Below are 20,639 nucleotides of genomic sequence, written 5' to 3'. Positions count from 1 at the left end.
CAACCACAGAGCCACTAGGCGTCCTTGTCCCATGACTTTTCAATGACTCTTTCAATTCCATAAGTTGTGCACTTTAAATATGCATAGTTTTTCTCATGTAATAATCATTGAATAAATTAATTAGAATCAAAAAATTCTAGTGGTGCATGACTCAAGGTCAATCTAGAGCATCGTTTCCTGAGTCATACATATCAGAATGGGATAGCTCTATTCTAACTGTGGAAAAGCTAAGGTTCACATGTGGATGTTAAAATAGTGGAATTAAGACCTTTCACATTTGATAAACTCATTTGAAAAAAACATTCTATGATTTACTTATTTGAGAGTGAGAGAGCACAGAGGAGAGTGAGAGGGAGAAGCAGACTCCCTGCTGAGTAGGGAGTCTCATATGGGACTCGATCCCAGGACCTCGAGACCATGACCTGAGCCAAAACCGGACACTTAATCAGTTGAGCAACCCAGGCGGCCCTACACTAAGCCACTTTATTTTACAATGCTTTGTATGCAACAAAAGCTCACTGATATAATAATTAAATTAGGCAGAACTCATGGCATGTGTAGTGATCTGATTCTTTTTTATTCTAGGCATTGGTTCTGATACTTGAAAGTAGCCTTCATGATTACTCTGTTCTTCAAGTTTGTCTCACTGAACTGTATTAAAAAATGAGTCCATCGAGGCCTCTTTGAGGTAATGTGGAGAGGTTGGAAGGACTTGCATGTGTGCACAAAATTGGGACTCTGAATCACACATCTGGACAGGAATCCAAGCCTGCCAGTGAGGTGTCCTGTGATTATGAGGATGATATATAATGGATGATACTGATAGTGTTCATTCACTGTCCCTTCAGAAATTATGGGAAATTTTTGAATAGTGGGAGATATTTCACTTAGAGAAATGGAAGGAATGCTATTTGTATATAGCACTGGAAAATTTCAACCCAAATCCAGAAAATAATTTAATAAAACCCCAAACATGCCACCATCTTTCCTCTTACTGAATATACTTTACAAATGGACCCTGATATTCCATAATTTATTTAATTTTTAAAAAGATTTTATTCATTTATTCATGAGAATAATGAATAAAATTATTCTCTTTCTTTCTCAGAGAGAGAGAGAGAGAGAGAGAGGCAGAGACACAGGCAGAGGGAGAATCAGGCTCTATACCGGGAGCCTGACCTGGGTCTTGATCCCGGGTCTCCAGGATCATGCCCTGGGCTGAAGGCGGTGCTAAACCATGAGCCACTGGGCTGCCCCAATATTCCATAATTAAATGAGTAGATGAAGTGCCTGAGAAAGTAATACTTTGCATAGCAATAAATCAATGATTTAATATTTTGCTTCATCATCCTTAAAGTCAACTGGACTCCAAGGCCATATTATGTCAATCTACTTGGAGACATGGATTTTTATTATCATTTCTTTTGCTAGTGACTATGGTAGGCACGGTGGACACAAGCTGTGTAACAACAGGATCCTAATATGTAGAAAAATCCTTAGCATCAGCTATAACAACCAGTTTGTCAAAGTGTGCATTCTCAGGAAGAGCATTTAAGGTAATTATATACAAAGGAATCATGTTCATAAAGTGAAGCACAGTGGTCTCAGATTTTTCTCTGTTATAAATTTATATAAATAGCTATGGTGGCCAAGAATAGATTTTCCATAGGAGTAGTATTTGGTCAAACAAAACAAAAAAATACTCACTATTATATATTTTATTTGAGAAGAAATTATTCTTAGCAGATACATGTAGTCCTTTAAAAAATGAGAATTTCCAAATATTTCACAACCAAGGTTAGGAATAGCATTGAGAGAGTAGGAAAATGACAAAGGGAAAAATCTCTGGGATATCAGAGATATCACAAAGCTTAATAAAGTGAGTTGCATAAATTATATAGAAAGGCAAAGAAGAAATAGAAATTCAGGAAAAAAATAGTAGAGGCATGTCCCACTTCCACAATCTGATCAAAGTATCTCAAGATTTGGCTCAGGTTTGGGGCCTTGCAATCATGGGCACTTCTTCAGCCCCACGACGATTGGCCCTTTTAGAGCTGGCATCCCAGAGAATCTCATCAGAGCCTCCTTTATGTCTCTGTTCCGCAGGCTGTAGATGAAGGGATTCAGCATGGGCGTGACCACTGTGTATATCACTGAGGCCACTGCACTTGAGTGGGAGCTCTGTGTAGCAGCAGAGCTAAGGTACACTCCTAGGCCCGTACAGTAAAATAAGGAGACAACCGAGAGGTGAGATGCACAGGTGGAAAATGCTTTATACTTGCCCTGAGCTGATGAGATTCTATGTATGGAGGAAACAATCCTAGAGTAAGAGTAAAGGATCCCAAGGAAGGGACCACAGGCCAGCAACATAGCTGCAAAATACATTACCATGTTGGTGAGAAAGGTGTCAGAGCAGGCAAGTTGTATCATCTGATTGAGTTCACAGAAAAAGTGTGGGATTTCCACCTCTGTACAGAAGGACAGCCCCAACACCATGGAGGTTTGTAACAAGGAATGCAGGACACTCAGGACCCAGGACACCAGGATCAGCAGTGCACAAAGCCAGGGATTCATGATCACCGTGTAGCGCAGGGGGTGACAGATGGCTACAAACCGGTCATAAGCCATCACAGTTAGAAGAAAGATGTCTAATCCTGTAAACAGTATGAAAAAGTACATCTGTGTGAGGCACCTTGCATAGGTGATGACTTTGCTTTGGGTCTGGATGTTCCGCAGCATCTTGGGGATGGTGGTGGAGGTGAAACAGATGTCTACAAAGGACAGGTTGGTGAGGAAGAAGTACATGGGGGTGTGGAGGTGGGGGTCAGAGCTGACAGCCAGGATGATGAGCAGGTTTCCAAACACAGTGATCAGGTACATGGAGAGGAAAAGCCCAAATACGAGGGGCTGTAGTTCTAGTTCCTCTGAAAATCCCAGAAGGTAGAATTCTGAAATTCCTGTATCATTTCCTGGGTCCATATGGTGGAGGCGACTACTAGCACAGGGGAAAATAACATGACTCATTTTCACAGAAATGGATATTGCTCACATTGTGGAAATGCCACAATTTATATTTTCCAGTAAAGAAACTAATTTCAATATTTTTGAATGGATCTGGGACCTTTGAAGTGATTCCGATTTCCTCTCTGACTTGGAATTTTATTTTTTTCTTTTTAATTTAAGGTTTGGAATTTTCATCCCAACATCAGATGTTTCCCAACAGTTCAAGTATTGTATAGTCTTAGTAGGGAATTCTTTCATGCATTTGAGGAATATATAGAGTGTGGACCACGTTTCAAAATTCTAGTCATAAAGTGTAGGAGGTGAAAAGCAAAAGTCCCTACAATTCTGTGATGGTGGTGGAAGTATAAATAAAGATTAAATAATCATGAAATGGGGACAGATGCTATGAAGAACACAGAAGCGGTTTAAAGGAGAGAGTGGATGGGTGTTATGTTGGGTGTTCAGTCAAGATTGGCTAAGGAGGTGGCATTTGAACAGAGACCTCAAGGAAGAGGGTGGAAGACCAGAGGTCTTCCTGGCAGAGGGAAGGGCTGTGCAAAGGCTCTGAGGTAGTGCTTCTGTTAGAAAATCAAGGCTCAGAAGGAAGCCAATGGGTTGAGGGGAATGGACAAGAGGGAAAGTGATGAGAGGTGGTGGCAGGGAATTTTGTAGAACCATTGGCCTCATAGATGGTTACAGTTCAAGACACAGGGACTTCCTTATTCACACTATGTACCTCTTGTGCTTTATGATCTGATTGCAGTAGCGTCCTGTCTGTCCATTGAACATCCCTCCTTAGTATTATCTGTTGAGTGAGTTTTGCCTGTGTAGTATAAGGCTCCTCCTTGAAATAGAGAATCCTGTGTGTTCTTGCTCGAGGACTGCTCTCACTCATCAACGTGTATGTGTGCACATGCATGGACACACATGCACACATACATTCTCATATATACACAACACAGCACAGCATGCCCTCTTATTGTGTGTTACTCCTATGTCCTTCTCACCTCCCCCCACAACCACTCCAACACACTGTTTAGGATATGAATGCATACAAATAATATCATCTTTTCCATAAGAATGTAAAAATATACCCAGCAATTGTGTTCAATATTTGGGGTGTTTTCTCATTCTATATAAATTTTAGATTGTTTGTTCCAGCTCTGTGAAAAATGTTGGTGGTATTTTGATCAGGTTTACATTGAATGTGTAGATTGCTTTGGGTAACAGGCATTTTTAACAATATTTGTTCTTCCAATTGGAGCATGGAATTTTTTCTATTTCTTTGTGACTTCCTCCATTTTTTAACATAAATGTTCTACAATTAACAGTACAGATCTTTTACCTCTTTGGTTAGGTTTATCCCTAGATATCTTAATGGTTTTTGGTACAATTGTAAACAGCTAAGAGACATATGAAAAAATGTTCAACATGACTCATCACCAGGGAAATACAGATCAAAACCACATTGAGATACCACCTCACACCGGTCAGAATGGCTAAAATCGACAAGACAGAAAACAATAGGCGTTGGCCCATATGTGGAGAAAGGGGAACCCTCTCCTACTGTTGGTGGGAATGCAAACTGGTACAGCCATTCTGGAAGATAGTATGGAGATTGCTCAAAAAATTAAAAATAGAGCTACCCTATGACCTAGCAATTGCACTACTAGGTATTTATCCAATGTACACAAACAGTGATTCAAAGGGGCAGCTGAACCCCAATGTTTATAGCAACAATGTCCATGATAGTCAAAATATGGAAAACCTCAGATGTCCATCAACAGATGAACGGATAAAGAAGATGTGGTATATATATACACAATGGGTAATTACTCAGCCATTAAAGAATGAGATCTTGCCATTTGCAATGACATGGATAGAGTTAGAGTGTATTATGCTAAGCCAAATGAGTCTGTCAGAGAAAGACAAATACCATATGATATCACTCATAAGTGAAACTTAAGAAACAAAACTGATGAACATAGGAGAAGGGAAGGAAAAATAAAATAAGATAAAAAAAAAGAGAGGGCGGAAACCCTAAAATATTCTTGATTATAGGACAGAAATAGAGGGTTGCTGGCAGGGAGGTGGGTGAGGGAATGGGATAATTGGGTGATAGGTATTAAGGAAGGCATGTGATATAATGAGCCCTGGATATTTTTTTTAATAATAAATTTATTTTTTTATTGGTGTTGAATTTGCCAACATACAGAATAACACCCAGTGCTCATCCCATCAGGTTCCCCCCCCGCCCAGTGCCCGCCACCCATTCACCCCCACCCCCCGCCCTCCCCCCTCCACCACCCCTAGTTCGTTTCCCAGAGTTAGGAGTCTTTATGTTCTATCTCCCTTTCTGATATTTCCTACCCATTTCTTCTCCCTTCCCTTCTATTCCCTTTCACTATTATTTATATTCCCCAAATGAATGAGAACATATAATGTTTGTCCTTCTCTGATTGACTTATTTCACTCAGCCTAAAATATTCTTGATTATAGGACAGAAATAGAGGGTTGCTGGTGGGAAGGTGGGTGAGGGAATGGGATAATTGGGTGATGGGTATTAAGGAAGGCATGTGATGTAATGAGCCCTGGATATTATACGCAACTCATGAATCATTACATTCTACCTCGGAAACTAATAATACATTGTATATTAACTAAATTGAATTTAAATAAGAAAAAAAATAACACCAAGAAAAAATTGTGTTTAATACAGAGAAATAGAGACAGAGAGAAGGAGGGAGAAATGGGATGGATATAAAGAGTAAAATGATCTAATACGTTCAGCTGACCTGAAAGATTGTTAGGAAGGAAAGCTCCCCTGGTGCTGGTGGCATTCCATTCTGGTTTCATCCTATTATTACCTAGCAAAAATAATAAAAGAGGAAAAACAAATTTGTCCAAAAGGCAAAGTAATGACATCTTTATGGTGTGAAACACCTTACAGATTGAACATCACAAGAGAAAAATAGTAAAAAGAAGGAAACAATACTTGACAAAATTTGGGCATTTTTATTACCAGATAGCAGATAGCAGAAGACTTGTTTTTCCTGTGCCTATTACATATTTATTTGACCAGTTGGTTTTTATTTGGCCCAATAGAGGATGTGATGAACCCCTTTATCACTTTTTCTATATGACATCTTTTTATGTTTGTTATTTTTAGCCTTTGGGTTTTAGTCACTTTCTTGACAAGCCTCAGGAGCACAACTACTCACAGTTCTGTTCCTTGTCCAACATGCAAGGGCCTCCCCAGACTCTGTAAAACCCTAAACACCCTGTGGCGATCTACCCTCTTACTCTGAATAATTTTCATGTGACTTATCTGAGGGCATTATCTCGTACTCACATTTATCTCACTGTGCTCTTGTCTGTCACTGTGACCTAAGACAAAAGGAGCAGGGACTTCACCGCACTGTTCATCTTCTTCTTTACGGGTGTGGATGTATATGCACTTATATAGAAACAAATTTAAAACAATGAAACATTATGAAATACAGAGAATGACAGAGGAGAGAAAACCAGGTTAAAGAGGGTGGTTTTGATACAACCATATCCAGCAAGATTGAAGGGAGTTTTGAGCACTGAAACAGGATCTACAGGAGCAGTAATTCCACAAAATCAACATGGACAAATAATAAATTTCTCCAAGATCTTGAAATAGGAGGGAATTAAGTATTTACAAAATTCTTAGACATTTCTGGAACATAGAAGATGCTCTTTTAGTATTTTTTAAAAAGAGATTTTATTTATTTATTCATGAGAGAGAGAGAGAGAGAGAGAGAGAGAGAGAGAGGCAGAGACATAGGCAGAGGGAGAAGCAGGCTCCATGCAGGGACCCCGATGCGGGACTCGATCCTGAGACTCCAGGATCATACCCTGGGCTGAAGCCAGGCACTAAACCGCTGAGCAACCCAGGGATCCCACTTTTAGTATTTGTTGAAGAATCAGGAATTAGGCCTCATTATATATGGATATTTAATACATGACAAAGCTGCATTTCAATTTAGCTGGAAAAGATTGTATCGTCAAATGGAAGTTTGCGCAGATAGCCTTCTACCTGGAAGGAAGTACAGTGACTCCTTTTCTCACACAACTCATGAAAATCAGAAGAAGTAAACCTCAGTTTAGGAGTAACCATTCCATTCCATTTTAGATGCATATCTAGAAACCTACATATAAAACCATCATCGTTGGTTTCACTCATATGTAGAATATAAGACATAGTGAAAGAGATTGTAAGGGAAAGGAGGGAAACTGAGCGGGGTAAAATTAGAGAGGGAGACAAACCATGAGAGACTCCTAACTCTGGGATACAAAGGGTTGTGGAAGGGGAGGTAGGTGGGGGGATGGGGTAACTGGGTGATGGGCACTGAGGAGGGCACTTGATGGGATGAGCACTGGGTGTTATACTATATGTTGGCAAATTGAATTTAAATTAAAAAATTAAAAAAATAAAACTATAATAATCAAGGCAAAAAACCCCAGAGGTAAGAAGATAGATATATTTAACTAAATAGAACTTAGGACCATTTTATGGCCAAAAATATATAACTAAAAGTCAATAGAGAAACTGTGATTTGTGAAAAGTATATGCAATGCTGATAATTATAGATAAGTAGGCATATAATACGTGTACATAAATTAATAATAGACAAATATACATGGTAATCATATAGATAAGCCTTTACTTGAGCTCACAGATAGTTTAAAAACTCAATAAGAAATCTCTTTCACAGCCATCACCCCAAGAAAATGCTCAGAAGGCTGTCACATTAATTGGGGGATTGGAATTTTTAAACATTAACTAAAGAGTACGTTGTAATTTTCCTGTCAGAATTTAGAAGTGTTATAACATCTTGCGGAGGCTCTGAAGTCAGTTGTAAATATTAAAAATACAGATGTTCTCTGGGGCATTTGGCTTGCTCAGTTGGTAGAGCACAGGACTCTTGAGCTTGAGGTTGTAAGTTCAAGCCCCATGTTAGGTGTAGAGATTACTTAAAAGAAATAAAATATTTTTATTTTTTTTTTATTTTTTATTTTTTTTTATTTTTATTTTTTTTAAATAAAATATTTTTTAAAAAATACAGATATTCTTTAACTTTGAGTTTTGCAGTCTGGACATTCTGTACTATGGACATTCTGGGCCAGATCCTTCTCTGTGTTGGGCTCTGGTTGTGAAACATAGTTTTAAGTATTATAAATATTTCATAACATTGATATATTGTACTTTTTAAAAAAGATTTTATTTACTCGTGAGATATACAGAGAGAGACACAGAGACATAGGCAGAGGGAGAAGTAGACTCCCTGTGGGGAGCCTGATGTGGGACTCCATCCCAGGACCCCAGGATCATGACCTGAGCCAAAAGCAGATGCTCAACCACTGAACCACTCAGGTGCCCCTGAATATATTGTAGTTTAATGAGAAAAAAAATACAAGAGGCCATAAAAAGTGTAAATGACACAGCCACACCATGCAATGTCATGCAGGCATAGAAATTATGAATCAGAATTACACTGGTTGAACACCAATAAAAAATAAATTTATATTAAAAAAAGAAAAAAAAAGAAGCTACAGAGAATATAAGGAAGACAATAAGTTTGTGATCTTACTAACTAGAGAATAGTCTTTGGGTACCTTAGTCCATAGAGCATGCAACTCTTGATCTCAAGGTTTTACGTTTGAGCCCCACGATGGGCATAGAGATTACTTAAACATAAGATCTTTAAAAAAATAAGAGAGAATAGTCATTGAACTATTTATAGCAGTCTTCCAGTCTGCTTTCTTTTTCTTTTTTATTTCTTTTCTTTTCTTTTCCTTTTTTTCCCTTTTCTTTTCTTTTCTTTTGAAAAAGATGTAATTTATTTATTTGAGAGCGAGACAGAGGTAAAAGAAGAGCAGGAGAGGAGCAGAGGGACAAGAAGTGGATGCCCTGCTGAGTGCCAAGCCTGATGTGGAGCTCGAATTCAGGACCCTGGGATCATGACCTGAGCCAAAGTTAGATCTTAACCAAGTGAGCCACTGAGGCACCCCTTCCAGACTGCATTCTGCTAGGCACCTCTCCATGTACATATACAATTTTTTTGCAAATACGGGATTGAACTGTATATACTATTTATAGCTTTTAAAAATTAGTATATTATGTTCATTTTAAAATTATAATTAATGTAGGAAGGAGTCATGTTAATAGCTGTAGTATGTTAGGCATTTAGATGATTGGAATTTTGCTATTATAAATCTACTGAATTTTGTTTCACTCTAATGCCTCCCAGGGGTGGGGATGCATCTGGGAGGGTATGGCATGGTGCAGCCTGCTGAGTCTGAGGGGGCCTTCAACACATGACCGTGGTGTCTTAGGGTTCAGAGGCCAAACACAAGCATGGAGTGATAAGGGCGAAGGGCTAAGGGAGGCCTGGCAGGGGACAGCTCTGACTCATCCACCTGGGGTGAGGGCCAGCAAGCACACCTCTGCTTCTAAAGCAATGCCAAGAGTTGATTGGTTCTCCATCAACATGTCCGCCCTTTTGCACCCACTTCCCAGAGGAAATCTTCAGTCTCATTCCACATACGTCACTGGCTGTTTCCCAGCCACCTTCTGTCCACTAAAAGGAGGAAGGAAGACGGACAAATGTAAACCAGCCCAACAGATGGCACCTCCGCATGGTGAGGTGAATGGGGGGTCTCACTGGACAAGTGGTGACTCTGAGCCATGATTCCAGGGTTATTGAAAAAATGAAATGTAAGGAGCACATTTGATGGTGTGCTCCATCAGAAGAGCACTCAACTCTTGATCTCAGTCAGGATCGTGAGATAGAGCCCTACGTTGGGTCTAGAGAAAATGAAAAATGAATGAATGGAGTTTAAAAAAATTAAGTATGTATGGTTTGTCTGGGTGGCTCGTTCGGTTAAGTATCTGCCTTTGGCTCAGATCATGATCCTAGAGTCATAGGATCGAGCTCTCCACCATTGCATCTGGCACCCTGCTCAATGGGAAGCCTGCTTCTCCCTCTCCCTCTGTCTGCTGCTCCTTCTGCTTGTGTTCACTCTGTCTCTGTCAATTCAATAAATAAAATCTTTTATTTAAAAAAAAAGAATTACACTGGTTGACTAGAGGGACATGTATAAGGTACTCCTTATACTCCTTATACACTCCTGAGTCAGAAGGATGGGGGAGAAAAACTAGAAAAAAGAGATTGTGTAGAACATAAAGAGTACTTATGATATACATTAGTATCTTTTTATACAGTCCAGTTGATTGTATGAATGTGTAAGTATGAATAACACAGCATAGTTTTAAAATAAGTGAAACTTTTGAATGAAAGAAGAACAATGAAAGCGCATTTAGGCTAAGCAGAGTGGGTCAAAACAACTGTCTGAAATCAAATTGAAGGAAGTCTTCAAACAAATTTCTGAACAAAGAGATTTAAGAGAGTAGGAATTTAATTAAATTGACGATGGTACAAATCTAAATTAGATTGCTAAGGACTCAGGAAAAAAGAATATGAAAAGGTCTTTTAATGTGGAGAAAGAGTGGTCTCTAAAGTTTTAGTTTCACCTCACATAAAGATACATGGGACTAGTATGCTTATGGAAGGTAGAGATAATTCCTGGTCAAACATAAAGAAGAATGCCTTTCATGTAATGGGATTCTTATTTTAGAAATAGATCCAATAATAAAAGGCCACAACGAACAATAAGGAATACAGAGATGTGAACACTAGTTGAAAATATGTATAAAGGCTGATTTGTGGGCAGTTAAGTATGCAGAAGAAAGCAGGTATTCACAAGTGATGAATAAATATTAAGGTAACAGATCAATCAGTAAAAGAAGTGGAGGGAATATATTGCGACTAACTCACAGACTCTACCACACAAAATTTATATACTCATTCTGCACAAATATATCTACACATACATAAAAAAGCAAAATGGCAAGTAGCTAAATTGGTGAAATAAACACCAATTCTTTGCTTGAAAGAACACAATGAAAAACAGGAATAAAGCCACTCTGTCCCCACTCTGCAAACACCAAGGACTCCCACAGACAATTTTTGACAGAGAAAGTGAGTGGCTAGCTAACCCAGACCATAGTCAGGTTCACAGGTAATAAGGTAATTGTAAAGAAAGCTCATTAGCATACCCTTTTTCAAATAATTCATTAAAAAATTCATTTGAATACTCAAGGGAGAGGAGTTACTGTGATATGTATGTTTCATGTACTGTTCTTGCATAGATGTACCTGTGAGAATTCTTTTGTCTAGATTATTCTTCTAAGTATGGATATGTAGTCTAATATGTCCCATCTTAAAAATGCAAAGACATATCCTCACTTCACCGTGTATCCCTCCACAGCTAATACTTTGACTTTTCTACTCTGGTTAATTGCAAAGATCCTTGGTCTCATGTTCTACCTTTATGCTTCCCATTCCCCCACATAAGATTGGGTTTCTATGATTATGATTTAGTTGTTAAGGATTTACTTGAACCTTGGATTTCTGAGTTCCGTTTCACTTCTATATTTAGCATCATAAATACATAAATGAATCAATCAATAAATTTCTCAATCAAGCCAGCAAACATCCACAGCAAGCTCTCATCTCTGGGCTAGGCTGGACTGGCCCTCAGGTGTCCTCAGGTAAATACTCTTGACTTTCCTTCTCTTGCAGTCCCTACTGGGTGGTAAAACTCATTTAGGTGGGGTCTCTGAGAAGAAGGTCTGTACATGGAAATCAAAATACCTATGTGGCTGGTTGATGATAGAGATGAAGCTGTGTTCCCAGACAAGAGAATAGCAGTGGGTCAGACGTCAGCGTCCCGTCCAGACTTACGAATGCACAGGAAAAAACCAGGTCTTGTCCATCCCGAGGTTGCCTGAGCTGTGGGACTGTATCAGAGGAGGTATTTACAGCTGCTTCAGGCTTCTCATTAGGCACATTTCCATCCTGTTCCTCCCACCTCTAGGCTCATGATTTCCCTTTGGGATACTGATGTGCACAGAAAGGAAACTTTTCCTGTTGAATTTCTTTTCCTAGGAGACCAGGTGAAGTAATTTTTTCTTACTCTTTTTCTATTTCTTCTTCTGCCTTTCAGAGATCTACAGCCCCAGCACCTTATCCCAATCCTGAGTGAATATTTTCTCCTGTTTAAGACTGAGGAATCAATCCTGCCTAGGACCCTTGGGCCCTTCAAAGCATCGACTTGTGGTGGAGTCACAACCCCTGATATCTCTAGAAAGTTACTTTTCCCTTTCTCAACCAAGATGATAAGTTTTTTCCTTTAATATAAAACCCTGGGCACTTCACCCTCGGCTTTATGGCAGTTTTGTCAAAACAATTAGGAATTTCACACTTCTATCACAAGTTCAGAGCCATGGCTTAAAATGTCATTATAAAATGTTTGTTAATTGTTAGAGATAGATTTAGATCTTTTTATGAACTGTAATCTGAGTTTAGCACCTTACAGGAGTTGCCTGATTCCATTTTTATGGAAGTACATTCTGTGAGGAAGCGCTGGTGTGAACTCCCTTCCCCATGGAGACATGGGGCTTGAAGAATTTAGTGATCTTCTCAGTTATCATTGCAGAAAGGGATGGGTGTTAATTGCATTCTGTCAGGATGCTCACAGTTGTCAAACTCTGTACCAGTGGTCCCAACCAGAGGTGATTCCTTCCTCTTGGGCGTATTTGGCAATGTCTGAGGGACGCTGCTCAATACCTCCATTGAGCAGGACAGCTCCCAACACACATCATGACCCTACCTTAAAGGTCAAATTGAGAATGTGAGGAAATGCAGTCTAGACCTGCACTTCTCCAACCTCAAAGTGCATAGGAATCACCTAGGGTTCTAGCCTAAAGGCAGACTCTGCTTGGCCCAGGAGTTCAGCGTTTCTAACAAGCTCCTGAGTGATGTTGGTGCTGCAGGTCCTGGTCTGTGGACCACTCTTTTGAGTAGTAAGGCTGTGGTCCTGTGATAGAGTAAGGTGCAGATGAGTGTAGGTCTTCTCTTTTTCTTTGGGGGGGGGGGAGGAAAGAAAAAAAAAACCATCCAAAATGTATTCTCCAACAAGACAGACAGCATCAGCAGGTAAAAACTACAGGGGTTTCTCCACAGATCATACATTCACTAAGGCATGATTTGCTTAACAGGGAGAAAGGCTCTGGTGTGTTCTCTGTAACAATATCCACTTCACAGTGTAAACAGGTACTAGCATTGTGTTCTCAACTTACAATTTCAGAACGAAAGGCACAACGTGGCAAATAAATTTTTGGATCCTAAAGTCAGGTGCAATAACACAGACCAACTTTTTTTTTTTTTGTAAATTTAGTTTTTATTGTTGTTCAATTTGCCAACATATAGAATAACACCAAGTGCTCATCCCATCAAGTGCCCCCATCAGTGCCCGTCACCCAGTCGCCCCCACCCCCTGCCCACCTCCTCTTCCCCCACCCCTAGTTCTTTTTCCCAGAGTTTGGAGTCTTCTATGTTCTGTCTCCCTTTTCAATATTTCCCACTCATATTTTCTCCTTTCCCCTTTATTCTCTTTCACTATTATTTATATTCACCAAATGAATGAGACCATAGAATGTTTGTCCTTCTCTAATTAACTTATTGCACTCAGCATAATACCCTCCAGTTCCATCCACGTCGAAGCAAATGGTGGGTATTTGTCGTTTCTAATGGCTGAGTAACATTCCATTGTATACATAGACCACGTCTTCTTTATCCATTCATCCTCCAGTGGACACCGAGGCTCCTTCCACAGTTTGGCTATTGTGGACATTGCTGCTAGAAACATTGGGGTGCAGGTGTCCCGGGGTTTCACTGCATCTGTATCTTTGGGGTAAATCCCCAACAGTGCAATTGCTGGGTCGTAGGGCAGATCTATTTTTAACTCTTTGAGGAACCTCCACACAGTTTTCCAGAGTGGCTGCACCAGTTCACATTCCCACCAACAGTGTAGGAGGGTTCCCCCTTCTCCACATCCTCTCCAACATTTGTTGTTTCCTGTCTTGTTAATTTTCCCCATTCTCACTGGTGTGAGGTGGTATCTCATTGTGGTTTTGATTTGTATTTCCCTGGTGGCAAGTGATGTGGAGCATTTTCTCATGTGCTTGTTGGCCATGTCTATGTCTTCCTCTGTGAGATTTCTGTTCATGTCTTTTGCCCATTTCATGATTGGATTGTTTGTTTCTTTGCTGTTGAGTTTAATAAGTTCTTTATACATCTTGGATACTAGCCCTTTATCTGATAAGTCATTTGCAAATATCTTCTCCCATTCTGTAGGCTGTCATTTAGTTTTGTTGACTTTTTTTTTTTTTTTTTGCTGTTCAGAAGCTTCTTATCTTGATGAGGTCCCAATAGTTCATTTTTGCCCTTGTTTCTCTTGCCTTTATGGATGTATCTTGCAAGAAGTTGCTGTGGCCAAGTTCAAAAAGGGTGTTGCCTGTGTTCTCCTCTAGGATTTTGATGGAATCTTGTCTCACCAAACCAACTTTTGTTAACAGTCTTGATCTACTTTTCCAGAAAGTAGATTCTCCACTCGGAATTTAAGGTGTTTCTTTCTCCTTCCTTGTTCAACCACCAGAGCATGTTTCATCATTACATATACAAAAAAGGGGGCGGCAAGATTTATAAAAAAAAAAAGAATCATGAAAATATCTTCAACATCCAGCTGCTCCCACCACACATCAGCTCAGGTTTAAGACAGGGTGTCAGAACAGAGTGTAGGTCTTCTCAAAAAAAAAATTGCATTTGAATAAAATTTTTAATGACTAGTGTATCCAGTCACTCTAGGGGCTGTGAGAAATTTTGTGTTTGTTTCTTTTAAATTTTTTTTTAATTTTTATTTATTTATGATAGTCACAGAGAGATACAGAGAGAGGCAGAGACACAGGCAGAGGGAGAAGCAGGCTCCATGCACCGGGAGCCCGACGTGGGATTCGATCCCGGGTCTCCAGGATCGCGCCCTGGGCCAAAGGCAGGCGCCAAACCGCTGCGCCACCCAGGGATCCCTGTTTGTTTCTTTTAAATAAGGACCCTTCAGTGGCATCAAAAAAGTTACTTTTGGAAAAGACTTTCTAGGAAGCAGAAAAAGAGCCTTCTAAAGTTGTCTACATTCTAATTCCTGGAAACTTTGAATATGTTATTTTACATAAGAAGAGGGAGATTAAGGTAGCAGATGGACTAAGGCTGCTACTCAACTGAACGGAATTAATGCTCCCCATTGCTAAAATATAAATGTGACTGACTTACTTAGTTAATTTAATTATTTAGATTTAGATTTATTTATATATTATGGAGAGACAGAGAGTGAGCGAGAGAGAGTTAATTTAATTATTTAGATTTAGATTTATTTATATATTATGGAGAGAGAGAGAGTGAGCGAGAGAGAGAGCGAGCATGCACAGTCAAAGGGAGGGGCAGAGGGGAGGGAAAGAGAATCCTCAGGCAGATTCCACACTGACCGTGGAGCTGCTGAGGTGCTCAAATCCAGAATCCTGCCATCATGCCATGGGCCAAAATCAAGACTTGAACGGACTAAGCCACCCAAGTTCCCCTTTTATTTATTTTAAAAGTAATGTCCATGCCTAAAGTGGGGCTTGAACTCATGGCCCAGAGATCAAGAGTTGCATGCTCTGCCTGCCTGGCTGGCTCAGTTGGTGAACGCATGACTCTTGATCTCAGCATTGTTTTGAGCCCCATGGAGAAAATAAAGATTACTTAAAAACACAATCTTAAAAAAAAAAAAAAAAGAATTGCTTGCCCCACTGACTGAGCCAGCTAGGTTCCTAGAACTATAGATTTAAATATAAATTCTTTTTTAAAATATAAATTCTGACTTTGAGCCCTTTTTGCATTAGAGTAACAGAAGGAATTCATTAATAAATTTAATTTGCAAATCCTACTTTAAGTCTTTATGACTAAATATCTATATTTTAAAAATTTCATGCTAATTCAAACATTGACTCTTTTGATTTCTTTTTTTAAAAAGATTTTATTTATTTATTTATTTATTCATGAGAGACACAGAGAGAGAGAGGCAGAGGCACAGGCAGAGGGAGAAGCAGGCTCCATGCAGGGAGCCCCACGTGGGACTCCATCCCGGGACTCCAGGATCATGCTCTGGGTCGAAGGCAGGCGTCAAACCGCTGAGCCACCCAGGGATCTCGACTCTTTTGATTTCTTTTTTTTTTTTAAAAAGATTTTATTTATTTATTCATGAGAGACACAGAGATAGAGAGAGAGGCAGAGACACAGGCAGAGGGAGAAGCAGGCTCCATGCAGGGAGCCTGATGTGGGACTCGATCCCCAGTCTCCAGAATCAGGGCCTGGGCTGAAGGTGGCGCTAAACCTCTGAGCCACCCCGGCAGCCCCCTCTTTTGATTTCTATCATCTCCAAATATCTTTCAAATTTCCTTTCAACATAAAAGATGAGATTATTGAGTCTGTGTTGTTACATACATGTGTAAGAGTTTATTTGTAGGAAGTAACGTACAAATGCACACATACATATATGTGCATACACTCCTTACCCATTGAAGACTTTCTGAACTTACCACATACTTCTTTTTTCTTTATTTAAATTCAATTTGCAACATATAGTATAACACCTGGTGCTCATCACATCCTGTTCAAATATTTCTAAACACTGTATTTATTCCTAACGACATCCACATGAATCAGAAACAAGGAATCCGAGGTTTCAGGTTGATTACATTTCTATAATTATATAACAAAGTTTCATTAATTAATTAATTAAGATTTTATTTATTTATTCATGAGAAACAGAGACAGAGAGAGAGAGAGAGAGAGAGGCAGAGACACAGGTAGAGGGAGAAGCAGGCCCCACACAGGGAGCCCGATGTGGGACTCAATCCCAGGTCTCCAGGATCAGGCCTTGGGCTGAAGGCAGTGCTAAACCGCTGAGCCACCTGGGCTGCCCTATAACAAAGCTTTAAAACTTTTGTGTACTTTCTGGAATTATATGTAAATGGATTAATGCAGTATGCACTCTTAATTTTTATATTATTACTTTAATTCAGAAAAATTTGCATTTTAAGTTTTATTATATGTCATTGTATTTCAATGAATTATTTAAAAGAAATTAATCTGTTGGGGATCCCTGGGTGGCGCAGTGGTTTGGCGCTTGCCTTTGGCCCAGGGCGCGATCCTGGAGACCCGGGATCGAATCCCATATCAGGCTCCCGGTGCATGGAGCCTGCTCTCCCTCTGCCTATGTCTCTGCCTCTCTCTCTCTCTCTCTGTGACTATCATAAATAAATAAAAATTAAAAAAAAAAAAGAAATTAATCTGTTATACCTAATCAATGAATTCAACAGGATATAAAGTCAATATACAAAAATTTACTACAACTCTATACACTAATAAGAAACTATCAGAAAGAGAAATTCAGAAAGCAATCCCATTTACAATTGCACCAACAAGAATAAAATACCTAAGAATACATTTAAACAAGAAGGCAAAACAGCCATACACTGAAAACTATAAGACATTGGTGAAAAAAATGGAAGGTGACACAAATGGGAAGATATTGGTCTTGGCAATAATTTTTAGGATTTGACATGAAAAGCATTTTTTTTTTGTATGGGGAAGTTGAATTCTAAGAAATGGAAATTTCTGGAAGTATATAGGAGCAAATTCTACTTCACAATGATCAAAAATCATGGCTTTGAGCCTTGTAATCAAGTGCACTTCTTCACCACCAGGACAATTATCTCTTTTAGGGCTGCCCTCCTGAAAAATCTCATCAGAGCCTCCTTTATGTCTCTGTTCCTCATGCTGTAGATAAAGGGGTTCAGCATGGGTGTGTGCATTACCCAGGCTACTGCAATTGAGTGGGAGCTCTGGGAGCAGTAGAGATGAGGTACACTTCCAGGATTATGCAATAAAATAAGAAGACAACTGAGAGGTCAGCCAGGGCAATTTACACATTTAATGCAATCCCTATCAAAATACCATGGACTTTCTTCAGAGAGTTGGAACAAATCATCTTAAGATTTGTGTGGGTTCAGAAAAGACCCCGAATAGCCAGGGGAATATTAAAAAAGAAAACCAGAGCCAGGGGCATCACAATGCCAGATTTCAGGTTGTACTACAAAGCTGTGGTCATCAAGACAGTGTGGTACTGGCACAAAAACAGACACATAGATCAATGGAACAGAATAGAGAATCCAGAAGTGGACCTTAAACTCTATGGCCAACTAATGTTTGACAAAGCAGGAAAGACTATCCACTGGAAAAAAGGACAGTCTTTTCAATAAATGGTGTTGGGAAAATTGGACATCCACATGCAGAAGAATGAAACCAGACCATTCTCTTTCACCACACACAAAGATAAATTCAAAATGGATGAAAGATCTTAATGTGAGACAAGATTCCATCAAAATCCTAGAGGAGAACATAGGCACACCCTTTTGAACTTGGCCACAGTAACTTCTTGCAAGATACATCCATAAAGGCAAGAGAAACAAGGGCAAAAATGAACTATTGGGACTTCATCAAGATAAGAAGCTTCTGCACAGCAAAAAAAAAAAAAGTCAACAAAACTAAAAGACAACCTACAAAATGGGAGAAGAAAAAAAAAATGGGAGAAGATATTTGCAAATGACGTATCAGATAAAGGACCAGTATCCAAAATGTATAAAGAACTTATTAAACTCAACAGCAAAGAAACAAACAATCCAATCATGAAATGGGCAAAAGACATGAACAGAAATCTCACAGAGGAAGACATAGACATGGCCAACAAGTACATGAGAAGATGCTCTGCATCACTGGCCATCAGGGAAATACAAATCAAAACCACAATGAGATACACCTCACACCAGTGAGAATGGGAAAAATTAACAAGACAGGAAACAACAAATGTTGGAGAGGATGTGGAGAAAGGGGAACCCTCCTACACTGTTGGTGGGAATGTGAACTGGTACAGCCACTCTGGAAAACTGTGTGGAGGTTCCTCAAAGAGTTGAAAATAGATCTGCCCTAGACCCAGCAATTGCACTGTTGGGGATTTACGCCAAAGATACAGATGCAGTGAAACGCCTGGACACCTGCACCCCGATGTTTCTGGCAGCAATGTCCACAATAGCCAAACTGTGGAAGGAGCCTCAGTGTCCACCAAAAGATGAATGGATAAAGAAGATGTGGTCCATATATACAATGGAATGTTACTCAGCCATTAGAAACGACAAACACCCACCATTTGCTTTGACATGGATGGAACTGGAGGGTATTATGCTGAGTGAAATAAGCCAATCGGAAAAGGACAAACATTATATGGTCTCATTCATTTGGGGAATATAAAAAATAGTGAAAGAGAATAAAGGGGAAAGGAGAGAAAATGAATGAAAATATCAGTGAGGGTGACAAGACATGGGAGACACCTAACTCTGCGAAACAAAGAAGGGGTAGTGGAAGGGGAGGTGGGCGGGGGTTGGGGTGACTGGGTGATGGTCCCTGAGGGGGGAACTTGGCAGGATGAGCTCTGGGTGTTATGGTATTTGTTGGCAAATTGAACTCCAGTAAAAAAAGTTTAAAAAAAAAGAAGAAGACAACTGAGAGGTGAGATGCAGAGGTGGAAAATGCTTTATACTTGCCCTGAACTGATAAGATTCTAAGTATGGAGGAGATAATCTTAGAGTATGAATAAAGGATCCCAGCAAGGGGACCACCAGCCAGCAACATAGTTGAAACATATAGCACTGTGTCATTAAGAAAGGTATCAGAACAAGCAAGTCGGATCATCTGATTGAGTTCACAGGAAAAAGTGGGGGATTTCCAAAGCTGTAGAGAAGGACAACTGCAATGCCATTAAACTTTTTATTTTTTTTAATTTTTTTTATTTTTAATTAATTTTTATTGGTGTCCCCTCCAACACCCGCCCTCCTCCTCTTCCACCACCCCTAGTTCGTTTCTCCGAGTTAGGAGTCTTTATGTTCTGTCTCCCTTCCTGATATTTCCCAACATTTCTTTTCCCTTCCTTTATATTCCCTTTCACTATTATTCATATTCCCCAAATGAATGAGAACATACACTGTTTGTCCTTCTCCGATTGACTTATTTCACTCAGCATAATACCCTCCAGTTCCATCCACGTTGAAGCAAATGGTGGGTATTTGTCGTTTCTAATTGCTGAGTAATATTCCATTGTATACATAAACCACATCTTCTTTATCCATTCATCTTTCGATGGACACCGAGGCTCCTTCCACAGTTTGGCTATTGTGGACATTGCTGCTAGAAACATCGGGGTGCAGGTGTCCCACGTTTCATTGCATCTGAATCTTTGGGGCAAATCCCCAACAGTGCAGTTGCTGGGTCGTAGGGCAGGTCTATTTTTAACTCTTTGAGGAACCTCCACACAGTTTTCCAGAGTGGCTGCACCAGTTCACAGTCCCACCAACAGTGTAAGAGGGTTCCCTTTTCTCCGCATCCTCTCCAACATTTGTTGTTTCCTGCCTTGTTAATTTTCCCCATTCTCTCTGGTGTGAGGTGGTATCTCATTGTGGTTTTAATTTGTATTTCCCTGATGGCAAGTGATGCAGAGCATTTTCTCATGTGCATGTTGGCCATATCCATGTCTTCCACTGTGAGATTTCTCTGCATGGC

General features: G+C 39.7%; 1 protein-coding gene across 1 annotated transcript; it reads right to left on the bottom strand.

Annotated features, from left to right (window-relative positions):
* Positions 1-332: 332 nt before the first annotated feature.
* LOC121495344 (olfactory receptor-like protein OLF4) lies at positions 333-2,979 on the bottom strand (the record flags this gene model as incomplete). The annotated part of the gene is made up of 2 exons (XM_041762672.1): positions 2,072-2,979; positions 333-345 (listed from the first exon to the last, which is right to left on the bottom strand). Coding segments are annotated over exons 1-2 (921 nt in total), but the record flags the coding sequence as incomplete, so codon positions are not given.
* Between the last annotated feature and the right edge of the window lie 17,660 nt (positions 2,980-20,639).

Source organism: Vulpes lagopus, chromosome 7, assembly GCF_018345385.1.
Source record: "Vulpes lagopus strain Blue_001 chromosome 7, ASM1834538v1, whole genome shotgun sequence".
NCBI lineage: Eukaryota > Metazoa > Chordata > Mammalia > Carnivora > Canidae > Vulpes > Vulpes lagopus.
This window is presented reverse-complemented; position numbering and strand designations above follow the sequence as displayed.